The 15,223-nt window shown below is 37.9% G+C and overlaps 2 protein-coding genes across 2 annotated transcripts; both read right to left on the minus strand.

The window, feature by feature from the left end:
* Window positions 1–329: 329 nt before the first annotated feature.
* Window positions 330–1,769, minus strand: LOC108374437 (odorant receptor 94a-like). The gene is made up of 4 exons (XM_017630417.1): window positions 1,039–1,769; window positions 847–946; window positions 509–775; window positions 330–442 (listed from the first exon to the last, which is right to left on the minus strand). Exons 1-4 carry the CDS (start codon window positions 1,767–1,769, stop codon window positions 377–379), a joined length of 1,164 nt encoding a protein of 387 aa, XP_017485906.1. The 3' UTR covers window positions 330–376.
* Window positions 1,770–6,210: 4,441 nt separating this feature from the next.
* LOC108374438 (odorant receptor 94a-like) lies at window positions 6,211–7,620 on the minus strand. The gene is made up of 4 exons (XM_017630418.1): window positions 7,085–7,620; window positions 6,888–6,987; window positions 6,550–6,816; window positions 6,211–6,487 (listed from the first exon to the last, which is right to left on the minus strand). The coding sequence occupies exons 1-4, from the start codon at window positions 7,618–7,620 to the stop codon at window positions 6,425–6,427; spliced, it is 966 nt and encodes a 321-aa protein (XP_017485907.1). The 3' UTR covers window positions 6,211–6,424.
* Window positions 7,621–15,223: the final 7,603 nt, after the last annotated feature.

Below are 15,223 nucleotides of genomic sequence, written 5' to 3' on the forward strand. Positions count from 1 at the left end.
TTTTATTGCTTATGAAGAGGAAAAATTAAAATAAGTACCTTTATAATTTTCGAAACGATGCATATTCAATTTCTCTAGCCTCCTATATAAAATATGAGTTTTCATAAAAAGTGGACTTAGCTACTTTTCACTCTAAGCTAGCGATATGACAAGTAATTTGTAATAGTAAGAAGAGCTGTACTCACATGTAGTAGGTCCTGATTTAGAGAAAAGGTTAGGGCAGGATGGTTTTTTCATTTTGTATTTTTAGCTTTTAATTCGGAAAACTAATACAAATCGTAGGCACTACATAAACACACACATTTTTTATTTTATAGACAACTACTTTTATTTATGCAGAAAGTATTAATTTGAAAACTACTAGTGTAACTTATCCTTAATTTTTATTATCATCACTTACGCGAAGTAAAAGAGCCAGTAGACTGTAGGCATTATTCATAGTCTAAAATAAGGAGAATAATTACTAAAAAAAAATCTGCAAATATAATGAAATTGCACGTTGGTATACCTTAGAAAAAATAGGTAATCCGATTTTGAAAAATTGGCCGGCATGCAAGACCAAAGGCTGGTTTAAATATTCCATGTAGAGGAAAATCATGCGCCTATTATAGACGGACATTCCAGTCCAATCGCAGCAATAAAGGTGATAACTCAACTTTTCTGATTGCACAGTTAATTCATTGGCATAATAGCAAGGTAAGAATATTTCCATGGACATGGCTACAACATATTGTAACATGGCCAAGTATTCAGCGGGATTTTCCCTGAAGGAAACCTAAGGAAGCAAAATTGTATAAATGTTTGTTTTTAAATGGCACAAGCAAATATCTAGTAGCATTATTTTACACTTTGCAAGCGATATATGATGAAGCAAATTATGAATGAACTTAGCATAATCTGCATTAGTACAGGCAGGGATACCATTTGCACGCAGCGCTTAGACATACTGAAAAAAAATAAAATAAAAAAATTTTGAGAATAAAATTTTCGTTATGCTTACGTCGATAAGATTATCAATCGCCGGCTTAGTTAACCTACTCAATAACACGCTGATGCATTTTCATAATCTTCACGAATTCTTTGGTAACTGCATCGTCTTCTGTTGCATTGCCCAAACGCTCCAAACGCTTACCAATTACACGCAGGCAGAGTGTTAAATGTAACAGAAAGTAGCTTAGGAATAAATCGATTTGAATGTTGCATAAACAAGTGAACGGCATTGCGATGAACTCATAAAAGTACATTGCCCAGTAATAGTCCTCACGCCATTTTCGTGGCAACCAAAATGGAAATGGCAGCTCGCGCGTATTCATAAACGGCACCGCAACAAATGCACAGATGGCCGCGTTAAAGCTGCAGCCGACATAGAAAATAACCACTTTATGAAAGGCACGTTGTGCGCATCGCCACATCTCCTGCTCGCCGACCGTCTGCAGCACGAAAAGTTCACTCATCTGCCATTCATGCAGCAAACCTGCAGCCTTTAGTGAGTAGTGCCAGATGTTGAAAATTTTCAGCACCAAACTCATTTCGGTGAGTAAGAATTTTAGCACTTGGGTAGCATGGTCCAGATTGTCACTGAAGATCACATCGAGCCACATGAGTAGTGAAAGTGTAAACGTAAGTGTAATGTGTAAGAAAAGTTGATAGCAGCGGTAATATCGTTTGAACCACGAGCCCCCGCCATTGCCAATGACCACAGGCCAAAGTCCCAAAAAGGTGAGTGCGCGTATTAAAAAACGCGAATTGGCAATTGTATCGAAGGACATGACGCGAGTTAATATGGAGCGGTTATATCAGTTAACTGTACTTCTTGGCGGAGAAATTGAGCTTCTTATAGCCGTAAACGGGTTAGACAAATAGCTGCTTAACTGTTGGGCGTATTTCTTCGCAAAAATTGAATTTTTCCTAATGACTTAATAAGCAGCGTTGGGTTAAGTGATTTTCAATTAAAATGCAATTATGTACACATAAGGGTGGTCCAAAAATGCACGTGAAAAAGTAGAGTCGGAATTTTAATGCTCTCACCCCCTAAGATTGTTATATACCGAAAAAATATACCCATATTTTTTTATTTTGAAACCAAAAAATATTAGAATAGTAAAGAATTCTTGAAAATTCATACTTTCCGATCGGAAAACTCTGTTTCCCTTCAGGAGATTTCCAATAATAATACCCAATTATTTACTTAACCATCTTTTCATAGTAACTATATTTTATAAGTCCGTCAAACTCCCCAGAAATACCAATGGGGGATAATGAAAAACTCTTAAAGATATTATAAAAATGGTTAAATAAACAATTGGGTATTGTTATTGGAAGTCTGCTGAAGAGAACCAGAGTTTTCCGATCGAAAAATATCGATTTTTCAAGAATTCTATTAAATTTCACGAAAAGTTTTTTTTTATATAAAATACATGGAGAACTTTAAGCGCTTTGAGCGCCCTCTTAATATTTTTTGATTTCAAAATAATAAAATAGTGGTATTTTTTTCGATATAGGATAATCCTTGGGGGATAGATCATTAAAATTCCGATTTTACTTGCTTTGGACCACCCTAATGTACACAGATGTTCTTGCGTATGCGTTTAGAAAATGTCAAATTATTCAAAGGAATGCAGTGTTGGCTTCAAATAACATTGTGTATCAATTGTAATTGTGTATTCGTTCGTAGTAGTGAAGACCCCAAGAGGTTTTCACTCTACCTCGTCAACATTCACAGCATGGTTGCAAACCGATATTATGTAACGAAATAGTTGATGAACTTCCAAGAGCGCCATCAGCCCGACTGTCGAACAGACAAACTATATTCATAGGGAATAGGTGACAGTATTAGCAGGTTATGCAGTTCAGGGCAAAACTGCAATAAATTATTTGCGAAAACAGCGAATGTAATTATACATACTCCATTCTTATTACCTACGGCCATAAAGGTTGGATTGTAGACTTAATACCGTATTTCTGTGCGGTTCCAAGTATTTTAAGAGCCGGTTCTGTCGAGTCAGGTAGAAGTAGGACTGTCTTCGGTTATGCCGAAGGCTACTCACCTTTCATGGACATCAGACTTTTACTTCCGCCGATTACTGTATTTTTAAAGTTTGTCTATTCACTACGTACATAGAGGAGTATGGAATACTAGGTTCAAGCATAAAAAGATCCACCAAGCTAGATCGGAAAACGGGAAACCAAATCCATCATGTTGTGATAGGCGGAAGGTACGCTTCCAGTGGTTTAGACGTACGTACACTCCGAGGGCCAAACATCGTCCCTGTGCAGCAAAAAATGTGCGCCCAAAAATGCAAGGAAAGCTTAACGTCGAAAAGCTGCTATCACAACAGATAGCCAATGCATTCGATACTCGACTCTCACACCTGCTCTCAGAGAGCACTCTTCAACGAACCGACATATGCGAGCAGTGGAAACAAATTTCCCGTTCATTAAGTAGCACCGTGGAAGAAGTCGGATTTCAGCGAGCCCGAAAGAACAACTGGTGCGATGAGGAGTGTCAGAAAGCTGCAGAGAAAAAAGATGCCGCCTACAGGGCCAAGTTGCGATCGGACGCAACGCGAGAATTGTGGGACCACTTTAGGGAACTGAAGAGGGAAGCGACACGTATTTGCCGTGGTATGAAGAGAGGGGCCAAAATAGTAAACTCGGATGTCGGGTTTTAAAATTTACGATACCCCCTAAAACTATAGACCCATCTGTGTTTTGTCGGCACTATCAAAGGTCTTTGAAAAATATATCTCTAAACACAGCAATAATAAAGGTAATGGACGACTTTCGCCCCGCTTTTGATTACTTACCAGCTTTTAATACTATAAACAACGATATTTTGCTATTGAAACTTCAATATTATTTCGGGTTTCACGCGACATCAGTTAATTTGATGAAAAGCTACCTATCGAATAGGGTACAAAAAGTGCAATGTGGAAATATCTTTTCGAAACACAGTACAATTTCTACTGGTGTACCTCAGGGATCAATTTTTGGTCCCATACTTTTTACATTTTTTGTGAATGACATTGCTCATTGCTGTCAAAATGCCTCTATCTATATTTACGCTGACGACACCCAGATATACCTCTCACGTTCTATTGGTCTTTGGGAAGACTTGGCATCCATCTGGGCCTTTGCCTAAACGCAGGCACTACAAATAGCGCACGACACTTTTGACCTGAGTGGTTCGTAGCCAATTATGCTGAACGATACAGAGATCACACTTCAATCGGTTGTGCCTAGCCATGGATTTAAAATAAATTCCCATTTAAGTTGCACAGATCACATTAATTATATGTATCATATCGAAGGTATATTACATCCTAAGTAATCTGTGACAAACATGTTATTGTCTACCCATCAACACAAAACTTAAACTCGCACAGGCCCTTATTATTCCTCAGATATCTTGCTTTGAAGCGGTATATAGTAATCTTGATAGCGAACCTAAAAATGAATTAAATATAATGTGAAGAGCTTAAGATACTGGTCGACCGGAAAACGCCCGAAAATTTTACCAGAGAGATAGGCGGTTTACGGAAGGTTTCAATACCAGGGTGAACTCCTGTAAGAACAACAATGGCGACCTAGTTATCGATGTCCTGAACGTACTTAAATTATGGAGGCAACATTATTCCACCCTACTGAATGAAGCAGCGCTGAAAGTTGTGGAGAAGACGAACACGAGCCCGATGAGGACGGAGTCGATGCCCCACTGCCTGACTATGACGAGGTGCGAATAACAATTACGTGTCTGGAAAACAACAAAGCTGACCGCCTGGCAGCTAAGCTATTCAAGTACGGTGGCGAGCAGTTAATAAGGTGCATGCATCAACTCTTATGCAGAATATGGTCAGATGAACGCATGCCCGACGGCTGGAATTTAACTGTGCTCTGCTCAAGCGAAAAGAAAGGCGACCGCGCCAAATACCGCGGAATCAGCCTTCTAAGCATAGGTTATAAGATCTTATCGAGTGTATTGTGTGAAAGACTGAAACCCACCGTCAACGAACGGACCTTATCAGTGTCGCTTTAGATCTGGCAAATCCACCATAGACCAGGTATTCACAATACGCCAAATCCTGGAAAAGACCCGCGAGCATAGGATCGACACGCACCATCTATTTGTCGATTTCAAAGCCGCTTTCGACAGCACGAAAAGAAGCTGTGTAAAATGACGTTGAGCAATACCACCAGCCCCGTCAGAATTTGGAATGACCTCTCCGAGCCGTTCGCCATCAAACGGGGTTTCAGACAGGGCGACTCCCTTTCATGTGACTTCTTTAATCTGATGTTGGAGAAGATAACAAAAGCTGCAGAACTGAACCGCTCAGGAACAATTTACATCGACATCATCGGTTACAAGAACCGCGAAGTCTGCTTTGCCTTTTCCAAGTTAGATAAGGAAGCAAAGCGAATGGGTCTCGTGGTAAACGAGCGCAAGACGAAGTATCTCCTGTCATCAAACAAACAGTCAGCACATTCGCGCCTTGGCACCCACGTCACTGTTGGCAGTTACAATTTCGAGAAAGTAGAGAATTTCGTTTACTTGGGAACCAGCATTAATAGCGATAATAATGTCAGCATGGAAAATTCAACGCAGAATCACTCTTGCCAACGAGTTCACTTTGGACTGAGTAGGCAATTAAGGAGTTAAGTCCTCTCTCAACGTACGTCTCAGCTACACTCCATAAGTCACCACTCATCATGCTCGTGTTGGTATATGTCTCAGAAGGATGGACAATGACAACATCCGATGAGGCGGCTCTTGCAGTATTCGAGAGAAAGATTTTGCGGAAGATTTACGGGCCTTTACACGATTTTTCCGGTTCAGAAAAATGGTTAATACATTCACTTAACAAATTGCATTCGAATAACTCGAAAACTGAGGGAATAGATCGCTTACAAACAGGCGGGCAGACGGATATGGCTAAATTGGCACAGCTCGAGGTTCTGAGTATATAAGTATACATTTTCGTGGGTCTATCTCTTCTTCTTCTGGTACTTACAAACATCGGACCAAAGTTATAAAGCCATTTCATGCTCATAAAAAATATGATGATACATAATTCTTTAAACCATAACGTCAAATATTTTTAAATTAAGTTGGAAAATAAAAATTATTTAATATTCTCATAAATATGTGGTTACTTTTAAAATTTTTTAACTCATTTTGAAAATACCGATTTAACCTGATAGACGAAGTTTAAAAAAAAAAAAATTATATACCACAAACTAAGAAAAACATCACTGAATAAGTATAGAGAGCAAACGTTAAAAATTCATTTAAAAAGCAAATATTATTTTGTGGAGGGGAGCCCGGAACATATTCACCTTCCGGGCTTGGATTTTTTCTCGACGGCCCTGTTCATGTAAATATACATACATATGTTAAGTTATGTGTACATATGTATGCACACCCATTCTACTCATCCTCATCGGCGACGTTCGCCAAAAGCGCCAGTAGAGTGTAAGCGTTGTTCATAGTCTGAAAGTGAAGAAACAACAACGTTTTTAAGACCCGTTAAGTGCAAGAAAACTCGGCAGTACCTTTGAAAAAACTTGTAGTCCGATTTCGAAATAGCTTCCTGCACGCAGCGCAATTGGCTGCTTTAAGTCTTGCATATAGAGATAAATTAAACGGCGATTGTAGGCAGACATGTCCGTCCAATTGCAGCTGTACAGTTGCTTACTCAAATTTAGTGATTCCGCCGTCAATTCATTGGCATAATAGCATGGCAAAAATATTTGCAAAGACATGACAAAGCCATATTGTACCATAGCTACAAAATCGGCTGGATTATTGCTGAAACTTAACTAAATGAATAAATCGAAAAAATAAAAAGTATTTCGCATTAACAGCTTTCGGAATTCCAAAGAGAACTTACACTTTGCAGATAATAAGCTGTAAAACAAATAATCATCGAACTGAATATAATCTGCACGAGAACAGGTAGCGATACAATCTCCTCGCAACGTTTGACCATGCTAATTTTTTTTTTTTTTTTTTTTTAAACGTAAAATGTAATAAAAGTAAAACGAAAAGTAACTCAAGGTCTTTCACCACTCACAAAAAAAAACTTACTCCTTCACGCGCTGCTGCATTTGAATTAATTTAAGAAGTTCGCTGGTAATTTCCACATTATCGCCTGCATCTTCCAAGCGCGCCATTCTTAAACCGATGAGCCGCAAACAAAGTGTTAAATGCAATAGATAATAACATTGTAAAGAATCTATTTCAATATTGCAACAACAAGTGAATATCACCGCCACGAAATCATACAAATATAACGGCCAGCCATTGCCTTCTCGCCATTTTTTGACCGGAATCCAATACGGAACTGGTAGCTGAGGTGTCTCCATGAAAACAACTGACAGGAAAGCTAAAAGCACGCAAATTATGCTCCAAATCCTATAAAAAGCCAATACTTTTTTGTAAGCGTTTTGCGCACGTCGCCACATTACTTGTTCTTGTGGCGTGCGAGGCACGAAAAATTCACTCTGCTCCCATTCATGCAGCAACTTTGCCGCATTAGGTGCAAAATGCCAAATGTTGAGAACTTTTAGGACAACTACCGTTTCAGAAAGTGCAATCTTCAATACTTCGCTGGCATACTCCATATTTTGAATAAAAATTACCTCCAGCCACATTAGCGTGGTAAGAATGAAAGTGAATGAAACTTGTAATAAAAGCTGATAATATCGATAATATTGCTCGAACTTTGCGCCAGTGGCATTTTTGACCGGCCAGAGTCCCAAAAGTGTTAACGTGCGTATCGATGGTCGCAAATTGACAATAGTGTCGAAGTACATCGCGCTGTTGGGAATAGGCGCGCCTTTCCAAAGAACTGTACTCCTCTGTTCATCATTGTTAGTTTTTATAGGTGAAAGTACAAAAGGCGACCGTCATGTTCGAGTGGTTAGAGAAGTGTGGTTTCACTCGGCAGGACACAAGTTCGATACCAAATCTATTAACAGTCAATTGTCGGCGGCCAATAGCGAAACGTCGAATATAGCTGCTCATAAAAAACCTTTTGAAGGAGAAATTCGGCCAAACATATGTTAACTACTATGTATGAGAAATTGAAACTCGATTACTTTTAATGCAGTTAGATAATTATTTGTAAGGTGTGAAGTGCGCGGTTTTCAATTAAAATGTGATTTACGAACATAGTGAATGTTTTGCATGTCTGTTGGATCTCTAAGTTTGAGTTCCCATATAAGAAATTATATGCTTTGACATTTGTTTATCTATTTAATTGATAAGTGCGTTTTAATTATTTAGTATTTGCGTCAAAAGAAAACTATTGTATCTGTGTTGGCAGACAGTGTTGCCGTTGCGCGACTAAAGAAGAAATTTAACCCTTTTTAGGTGCCGATACCCTTTGATCCGACTTTTAGAAAATTTAGATTTTTCGATCCTTTTCCAAAATTATGTGCGACTTTTGCCCTTTTGCAGAGATGTTTTTTTTTTAGGAAATGTTAACAGAACCATGCTATTGAAAAATATTTCCTCCTGTAAGTATGAAAAAAATCATCACTTAAAACTTTTAAAGGAAATGCGACTTTTCTTGCAGCAACTGGATTTCTGTGTTTTGTTCAAGGCTTGTCCCACTATTTTCAGTTTGAATTCAACAGTGGAACGTTCTAGCAGCGAAAAGACTTTATAATACATGTAAATTTGATTTTGACTTTGGAACTCAGATTTATTCTTTCGCAACGTAAAGAAAGCAAAAATAATATGGTGACCCTTTTTTTGGGCAATTACCCCTTTTTGCGACTTACTGCAAATTCTCAACGGCTACGCTGGTGGTAGCTATGTACATATATGAAGCTATAAAACTGCATACCAAAAATTATTCTAGAAATTAAAATTAAAATGCATGGAATTGGGATGAAAAGTTTGTGGAATGTTTATAATTTTTGTACAAAGTCTGAAATTTAGATTTATATGGTGTTTGTTAGATAAGGAGTTTTACTTTTATACAAAAATAATGAACCTTAAAAAAATGGAAAGAAAATTAGTCAAAACTTGTAAAAATGTTGATGTGCTATCGTTTGTCGCGGGGTGTAGAGATATAGTCTCTTCTGTGCTGAAGGGTGTAAATATTAAATAAATAAAAGGAGACATTTCATAAAATTACGGAGTGTTTCTTTTTAAATGATGAAATCTAGCAGTTTTATCTTTAATTTTTAAATAATAATCTTATTAATAAAATCATTAGCAATTTTACATAAAATCAGTAAGGAATCTTGCCTGTTTTACCTCAGACACTTTTCATCTTGTTTCCAAAATGACGTCAATATTTTGGAACGTTTTCTAAGCGAAATATCTGTCGTGTTGTTGTTTCAAAGGTAAGCTTTTTAGCGTTTACATTTGGTAACCTCGTATCAGGGCTGCTTTATGGCAACAACAAACAACTTTTTTTTTTTTTAATTTGTTGGGGACGTTTTCTGTATTTGCATTTTATTTCAGTGATAAATGGGTGATAAAAACAAACAAACCAAGGTAAATAAAAAAAAAATTAAATGTTAGTAAAACAATTACAACAATGAAACGAAATGAAATATGAATTTGCTAATTTTCATTGTGGCGTATTGATGTTTATTTTAATAGTGTTATTGAGCTTTGTTTCACGATTTGTTAGTTAGGAAAAATGGAAAAAACAACAAAGCTTAAGCGATAGAAGTTATAGCAGCTATTTCGGAGATTACCACACTTCCTCATCGGACTTCTTTTTTAGGTTGAATAAGTGGTTAGCTCTCCTGGCTTTGCACATCGATGATGCGGGTTCGATCCCCGCTGAATGTCTAGAAAAGAGAAGTCTGATGAGGAGACCGTTTAATCTTTGATATTTTTTTCATTATTCCTAATAAACAAATCGCGGTACAAAGATCAATAAGACTATTGAAATAAACATTAATACGCCACAATGAAAATTTTAAAGCTTCAAAACTGTGTACCGAAAATTTTTGTAAAAATTCTAAATACAAAGTTTAAAATTTTTGGGTGTAATTGTTAAAGTTTGTTAAATGTTTAAAAGAAAAATACCCAAAACTAAGCAAAATCTCACTTGACTTAATCAGCTGACCACCACAAGTGCTTCTTCCCACTTTCAACGCACATTTTTCATTTATGCATTTATTAAAGGAACAGAAATCGTAGAACAACAAGAGTTTTAATAACAGTTTTAACGACAAACACTTCAAATAAATAAATAAATGTACACAGGAAATAAACCGTTTGCGCTTAAGAGTACCAACACTGGCCGGAGGGCATAATTTTACCCGAATTAACCGCAATTTCTTTAATTAAAAATTCCGAGTTGAGAAAATGTTATGGGTAGAATTGAAGTTAACCCCACCTGCAAAAAAGCGCGACAAACATACACGTAAACAAATGTACTATGCATACAAGTCGATGGAACGAAAGAGATATGCACATAAATATTTAGTACATACATACATATATACATTCGTGACAACAGAAATAAGGTAAGGGTAAAAGTAGTGTAAATGCAATTTTCTCGCTGCTTTGACCCTTCTGACCATCCATCGTATACTATGCACATTTTTAATTGCAAATTTAAGACCAGTTGTTAACGCTTCAAATTTAAATGCACAAGTTAATTTAGTTTAGCTTGACTGCTGACTGGTATTAGAAATANAAATACGACGGCGATAAATTCGTTCAAACCATTAAAGTCGCGGGGGACCGATGACATCATATCTCTGCAGCTGCAAAGGGCTCTGAAGGTGTCGTGCAATTGGTTGGATCCATGCATGAGGACCGGGTACGTCCCCAAGGTTTGAAGGGTAGTCAGTGTTGCGTTCATCCCGAAGGCTGGAAAGGGTTATCATGTTTCTCCTAGGGATTTTAGGCCTATCAGTTTCAAGAGCTCAATATGCTTATTGCAAGAAAAGGTCGGTGAATACCGTCCTGCACACAGTGGTAAAGTCGTCAGAGGAAGCCTTCACGCAGGAAGTTTATGCAGTAGGGGCCTCTTCGAAATCGAGGGGGCCTTCAACAATGTCACTCCAGAGGCAATAGTCAAGTATATTCATAATCTGGGGGTTGAAACCAACCTAATAAGCTTACTTTATGACAGAACTGCCGCGACGGAGTGGGGGAGTCAATGGGAGCACTCCGCAAGGTGGTGTTCTCTCTCCCCTGCCCTGGATTGCGGTTGTAAACGACCTTCTAGAGGAACTGGAAAAGTGGGCTGTCGAGTAATCGCCTATGAAGATGATGTGGAACTTTTAATTAAGGGACGATTTCTATACACCCTTTTTGATCTAGCTCAAGGTCACCTGAGCCAGGTAACTAGGTGGGCGATCAACGGCCCTTCCTATTACACTTTGATCAAAAGGTGGACATTTTGAGCCACTGCTAAAAATTATTACTATGAGATTGAGCAATTTCACCATGATTCCATTGCAGAAATTAGTTAAAATAATGGCTTTCAGAGTGTCACAGTTAAGAAAGCCCCCATCAGCGCACTCTCGTCTTCGGCACTCTCGAATGTGGACGTGCCACCCGTATTCCTGTGCGCCTGGCAGGACCGATACCTTCTATTCCCCCGATGGCTGACTCCCGAGGCTAAGGACCATCGGCTTAGAAGATACTGAGGACCACCCCTTGGAAACCATAATTGATTACACCCTTTGTATAGGCGAGAAAACCGAAGGNACCGATACCTTCTATTCCCCCGATGGCTGACTCCCGAGGCTAAGGACCATTCCTTCTTCTATCGGCTTAGAAGACACTGAGGACCACCCCTTGGAAACCATAATTGATTACACCCTTTGTATAGGCGAGAAAACCGAAGAACTTTGAGCCTGATAACCATTTAGTCATGCGCCAGATAGTTTTGGCTGCAGTATACATTTCTCCGGTATAGAGAGCCAGTCAAGCGCAAGTGAGCGAAGGGGTAGATCCTTCATCCTCCGTGGCGTATAGCTTGGCTACCTCCCAAAACTACACAGCCTAGTATAGCCGACCAATCGTCAGCACAGACAATTAAAGAGTCACAACTGGATGGGGTCACTTCCAAGATTAGCTTATCAGCCATTTTGGTGGTTGAATACCACCTAGTCCAAAAGCGAAATAAATTATTGTTTTTTGTTTGGTATTTCGATTAAAGCCCTGTTACAAAATGCATTTATTTTCGCTCTAGCTGGCTCCGTTGACCAAGTGTTTTTAAAAATCAGTCCCGTTGCTGTTGAAAGTTTTCTTTCAAATTTTGGACAGCGCTTGCAGCCAAAGGGAAAATTGCTAGTGCAGCACGAGCAAGTTGAAATTATTTCTCGAAAGCGATTTGCGTAATTTCAGTTGCAGTTACATCTTGCCATTTTTATTTCAGAGAGTAATTTCATAAGTGAAATGATTTTCCAATGTAGGTTGGTGGATGAAGTAGCTGTTCTNTCAGCACAGACAATTAAAGAGTCACAACTGGATGGGGTCACTTCCAAGATTAGCTTATCAGCCATTTTGGTGGTTGAATACCACCTAGTCCAAAAGCGAAATAAATTATTGTTTTTTGTTTGGTATTTCGATTAAAGCCCTGTTACAAAATACATTTATTTTCGCTCTAGCTGGCCCCGTTGACCAAGTGTTTTTAAAAATCAGTCCCGTTGCTGTTGAAAGTTTTCTTTAAAATTGTGGACAGCGCTTGCAGCCAAAGTGAAAATTGCTAGTGCAGCACGAGCAAGTTGAAATTATTTCTCGAAAGCGATTTGCGTAATTTCAGTTGCAGTTACACCTTGCCATTTTTATTTCAGAGAGTAATTTCATAAGTGAAATGATTTTCCAATGTAGGTTGGTGGATGAAGTAGCTGTTCTTTTTTTATAAGCTTTTATTGTTGTTCTTCTCTATAATACACCACAATCGCAGAAGCGTCATTAACAATCGCATAAAACAATGAAAACATAGAAACAAAATCAACTAAAAAAGTGAGAAAGTCAAACAGGAGAAAGTGTTAAAGCATTAAATCTCGATAGGATGTGGGAGGAGCATATAGTGGTGGTGCTTTGAGCTAAAAGTTAACAAGAAAAAAATGTGTCAGCGAAACCTCAAAATGTCAAAAATTTCAAAAGACTAAATGCGGTGTCACACGATTGGGAATTTGCCCAAAATTTGGTGCAAATTTTACCCCAATCGTGTGAATGCACAAATAGTTTTCTTTATCCCAAACACGAAAATCAAGTTTTTCCATAANAGCATTAAATCTCGATAGGATGTGGGAGGAGCATATAGTGGTGGTGCTTTGAGCTAAAAGTTAACAAGAAAAAAATGTGTCAGCGAAACCTCAAAATGTCAAAAATTTCAAAAGACTAAATGCGGTGTCACACGATTGGGAATTTGCCCAAAATTTGGTGCAAATTTTACCCCAATCGTGTGAATGCACAAATATTTTTCTTTATCCCAAACACGAAAATCAAGTTTTTCCATAAACCATACCAATTGTGTGACTACAGAAAATTTTTGGCCTATTTTTTTTTATTGTGTACCCATAAACCAATATCTAAAATGTACAAATCTGTACAAATGTACCAATCGTGTGACACTGCCTTAATACACACAACGGTGCATGATGCCATGCTCTCTTTTTGATGAAATCAACGCTCATGGTTGATGAGCGGTTGTTTCTTCTGCGCTTGCAAAGGTTTATACGCACATAATTGTTTTTTATGTAAACAACACTGTTTCCAACGCTTTGCCAAGCGTTTTTGGCGCACTCAACTTTTCGGCTTATTACGAAATTATTAAAAAGTTTTTTAATAAGCATTTAACTCGAGCGCATATATTTACTTACATATGTATTGTGTGTGCATTAATTTATATATACGTACATTATAGTGGTCCAAAAATGTATGTGAAAAAATAAGGTGGGATTTTTAATGCCACTTGTAGGATGTTCTATACCGAAAAAATTAGGGAGTGTTAAAGGCGCTCAAAGTTTTCCATGTATTTTATATGGCGAGAAAACAACTTTTCATAGAAATAGTGTAGAAGTCTTGAAAATCAATATTTTTCGATCGGAAAACTTTGCTTATCTTCAGGCGATTCCCAGTAATAATACTCATATGTTTTTTTAACCATTTTTTTCTGGTATATTTTATAGGTCCTTATATATATAGGTTATTGGAAGTCTCGTGATTTTCAAGAATGCTATACCATTTCTACGAAAAGTTGTTTTTTCAAATACTGGAAAACCTTATGGGCTTTAAAGCAGGTCCAAAATTAATTTTTTTTTTACAAAAATATTCTTCTTCTTTATTCTTTTTTTTATTCAAAAAAATCCTAGGGGATGAGATCATTAAAATTCTGAATTAATTTCTTTTGGGCCAGCCTAGTGTGTAAGATAGTTGCGTGATTGTTGGCTTATGCACTGAGAAAAGTGTTTAGTTACATCAACTAAATATATTTTGCTTGCAGTGCCATAGAAGCCAAATAGGATTTTTTTTATATTTAATGAGCACCGATGTACATACATACATACATACATTGAAATCGCGCAACATTCAGCCCACAAAGCTCTGCAAAGCATTTCTCTTACTACAGTACCATCTTGTGAAAGTGAAAAATTATCATCCGAGAAAAAGATAAGCGCTCGCGGGCATGACAGTCGCATCACTACCTAAGATCCTGCTTCTCCTGTCGCCGCCGACCAACACAGAGTGGGGCCAATAACTGTTGCGTGTGAGTGTGCACGCCTATTTTTCGTTGTTGCTGCTGCTGCAGCGATTATATCCACCCACCATACACTTTTACTCGTAATTTCCTTTTGGAACAGCAGCATGTGGCTTTGTGGAGTTTTGAGTTTAGTTCGGATTTCCATAATGAAACATTTTTGTGGCCATTGGCACTTCATTAAACTAAACTTATAAATATTATGAAATTGCCAAGATTTTTTAATGGCGCGTTTGGTTAGCTTTTGAGTGGGATGCTCGTGGCTCAAAATACTCGTATAAAATGACAAGCGTTTAGAATAACTCCAGGACGAAATGAAGTCGAAGAAGGAAAAGCGCTTCTGGCAATTGCGCTGGTTAATCGCCCTTTTGTAGTCTATGCCTTTGTGTTTTTTTTTGGTTGCAGCTAAACTATTGTCTCCACAAGTTGCACCNTTGCGCTGGTTAATCGCCCTTTTGTAGTCTATGCCTTTGTGTTTTTTTTTTGGTTGCAGCTAAACTATTGTCTCCACAAGTTGCACCAAAATTTTT

This window comes from Rhagoletis zephyria, unplaced genomic scaffold (assembly GCF_001687245.7).
Source record: "Rhagoletis zephyria isolate East Lansing unplaced genomic scaffold, Rhagoletis_zephyria_1.1 Rzeph_scaffold_07712, whole genome shotgun sequence".
NCBI lineage: Eukaryota > Metazoa > Arthropoda > Insecta > Diptera > Tephritidae > Rhagoletis > Rhagoletis zephyria.

What these genes read in the sequence shown, in the direction of transcription:
- LOC108374437 (XM_017630417.1), bottom strand. Translation starts at nt 1,769, where the DNA reads ATGTCCTTCGATACAATTGCCAATTCGCGTTTTTTAATACGCGCACTC. An exon ending in ATGCATCAGCGTGTTATTGA is followed by an intron (nt 947 to 1,038) that starts GTAGGTTAACTA and finishes ATTTTTTTTCAG; the next exon opens with TATGTCTAAGCGCTGCGTGC. An exon ending in GATTACCTATTTTTTCTAAG is followed by an intron (nt 443 to 508) that starts GTATACCAACGT and finishes TCCTTATTTTAG; the next exon opens with ACTATGAATAATGCCTACAG.
- LOC108374438 (XM_017630418.1), bottom strand. Translation starts at nt 7,620, where the DNA reads ATGGAGTATGCCAGCGAAGTATTGAAGATTGCACTTTCTGAAACGGTA. An exon ending in ATGCAGCAGCGCGTGAAGGA is followed by an intron (nt 6,988 to 7,084) that starts GTAAGTTTTTTT and finishes AAAAAAAATTAG; the next exon opens with CATGGTCAAACGTTGCGAGG. An exon ending in CAGCTTATTATCTGCAAAGT is followed by an intron (nt 6,817 to 6,887) that starts GTAAGTTCTCTT and finishes TTATTCATTTAG; the next exon opens with TTAAGTTTCAGCAATAATCC.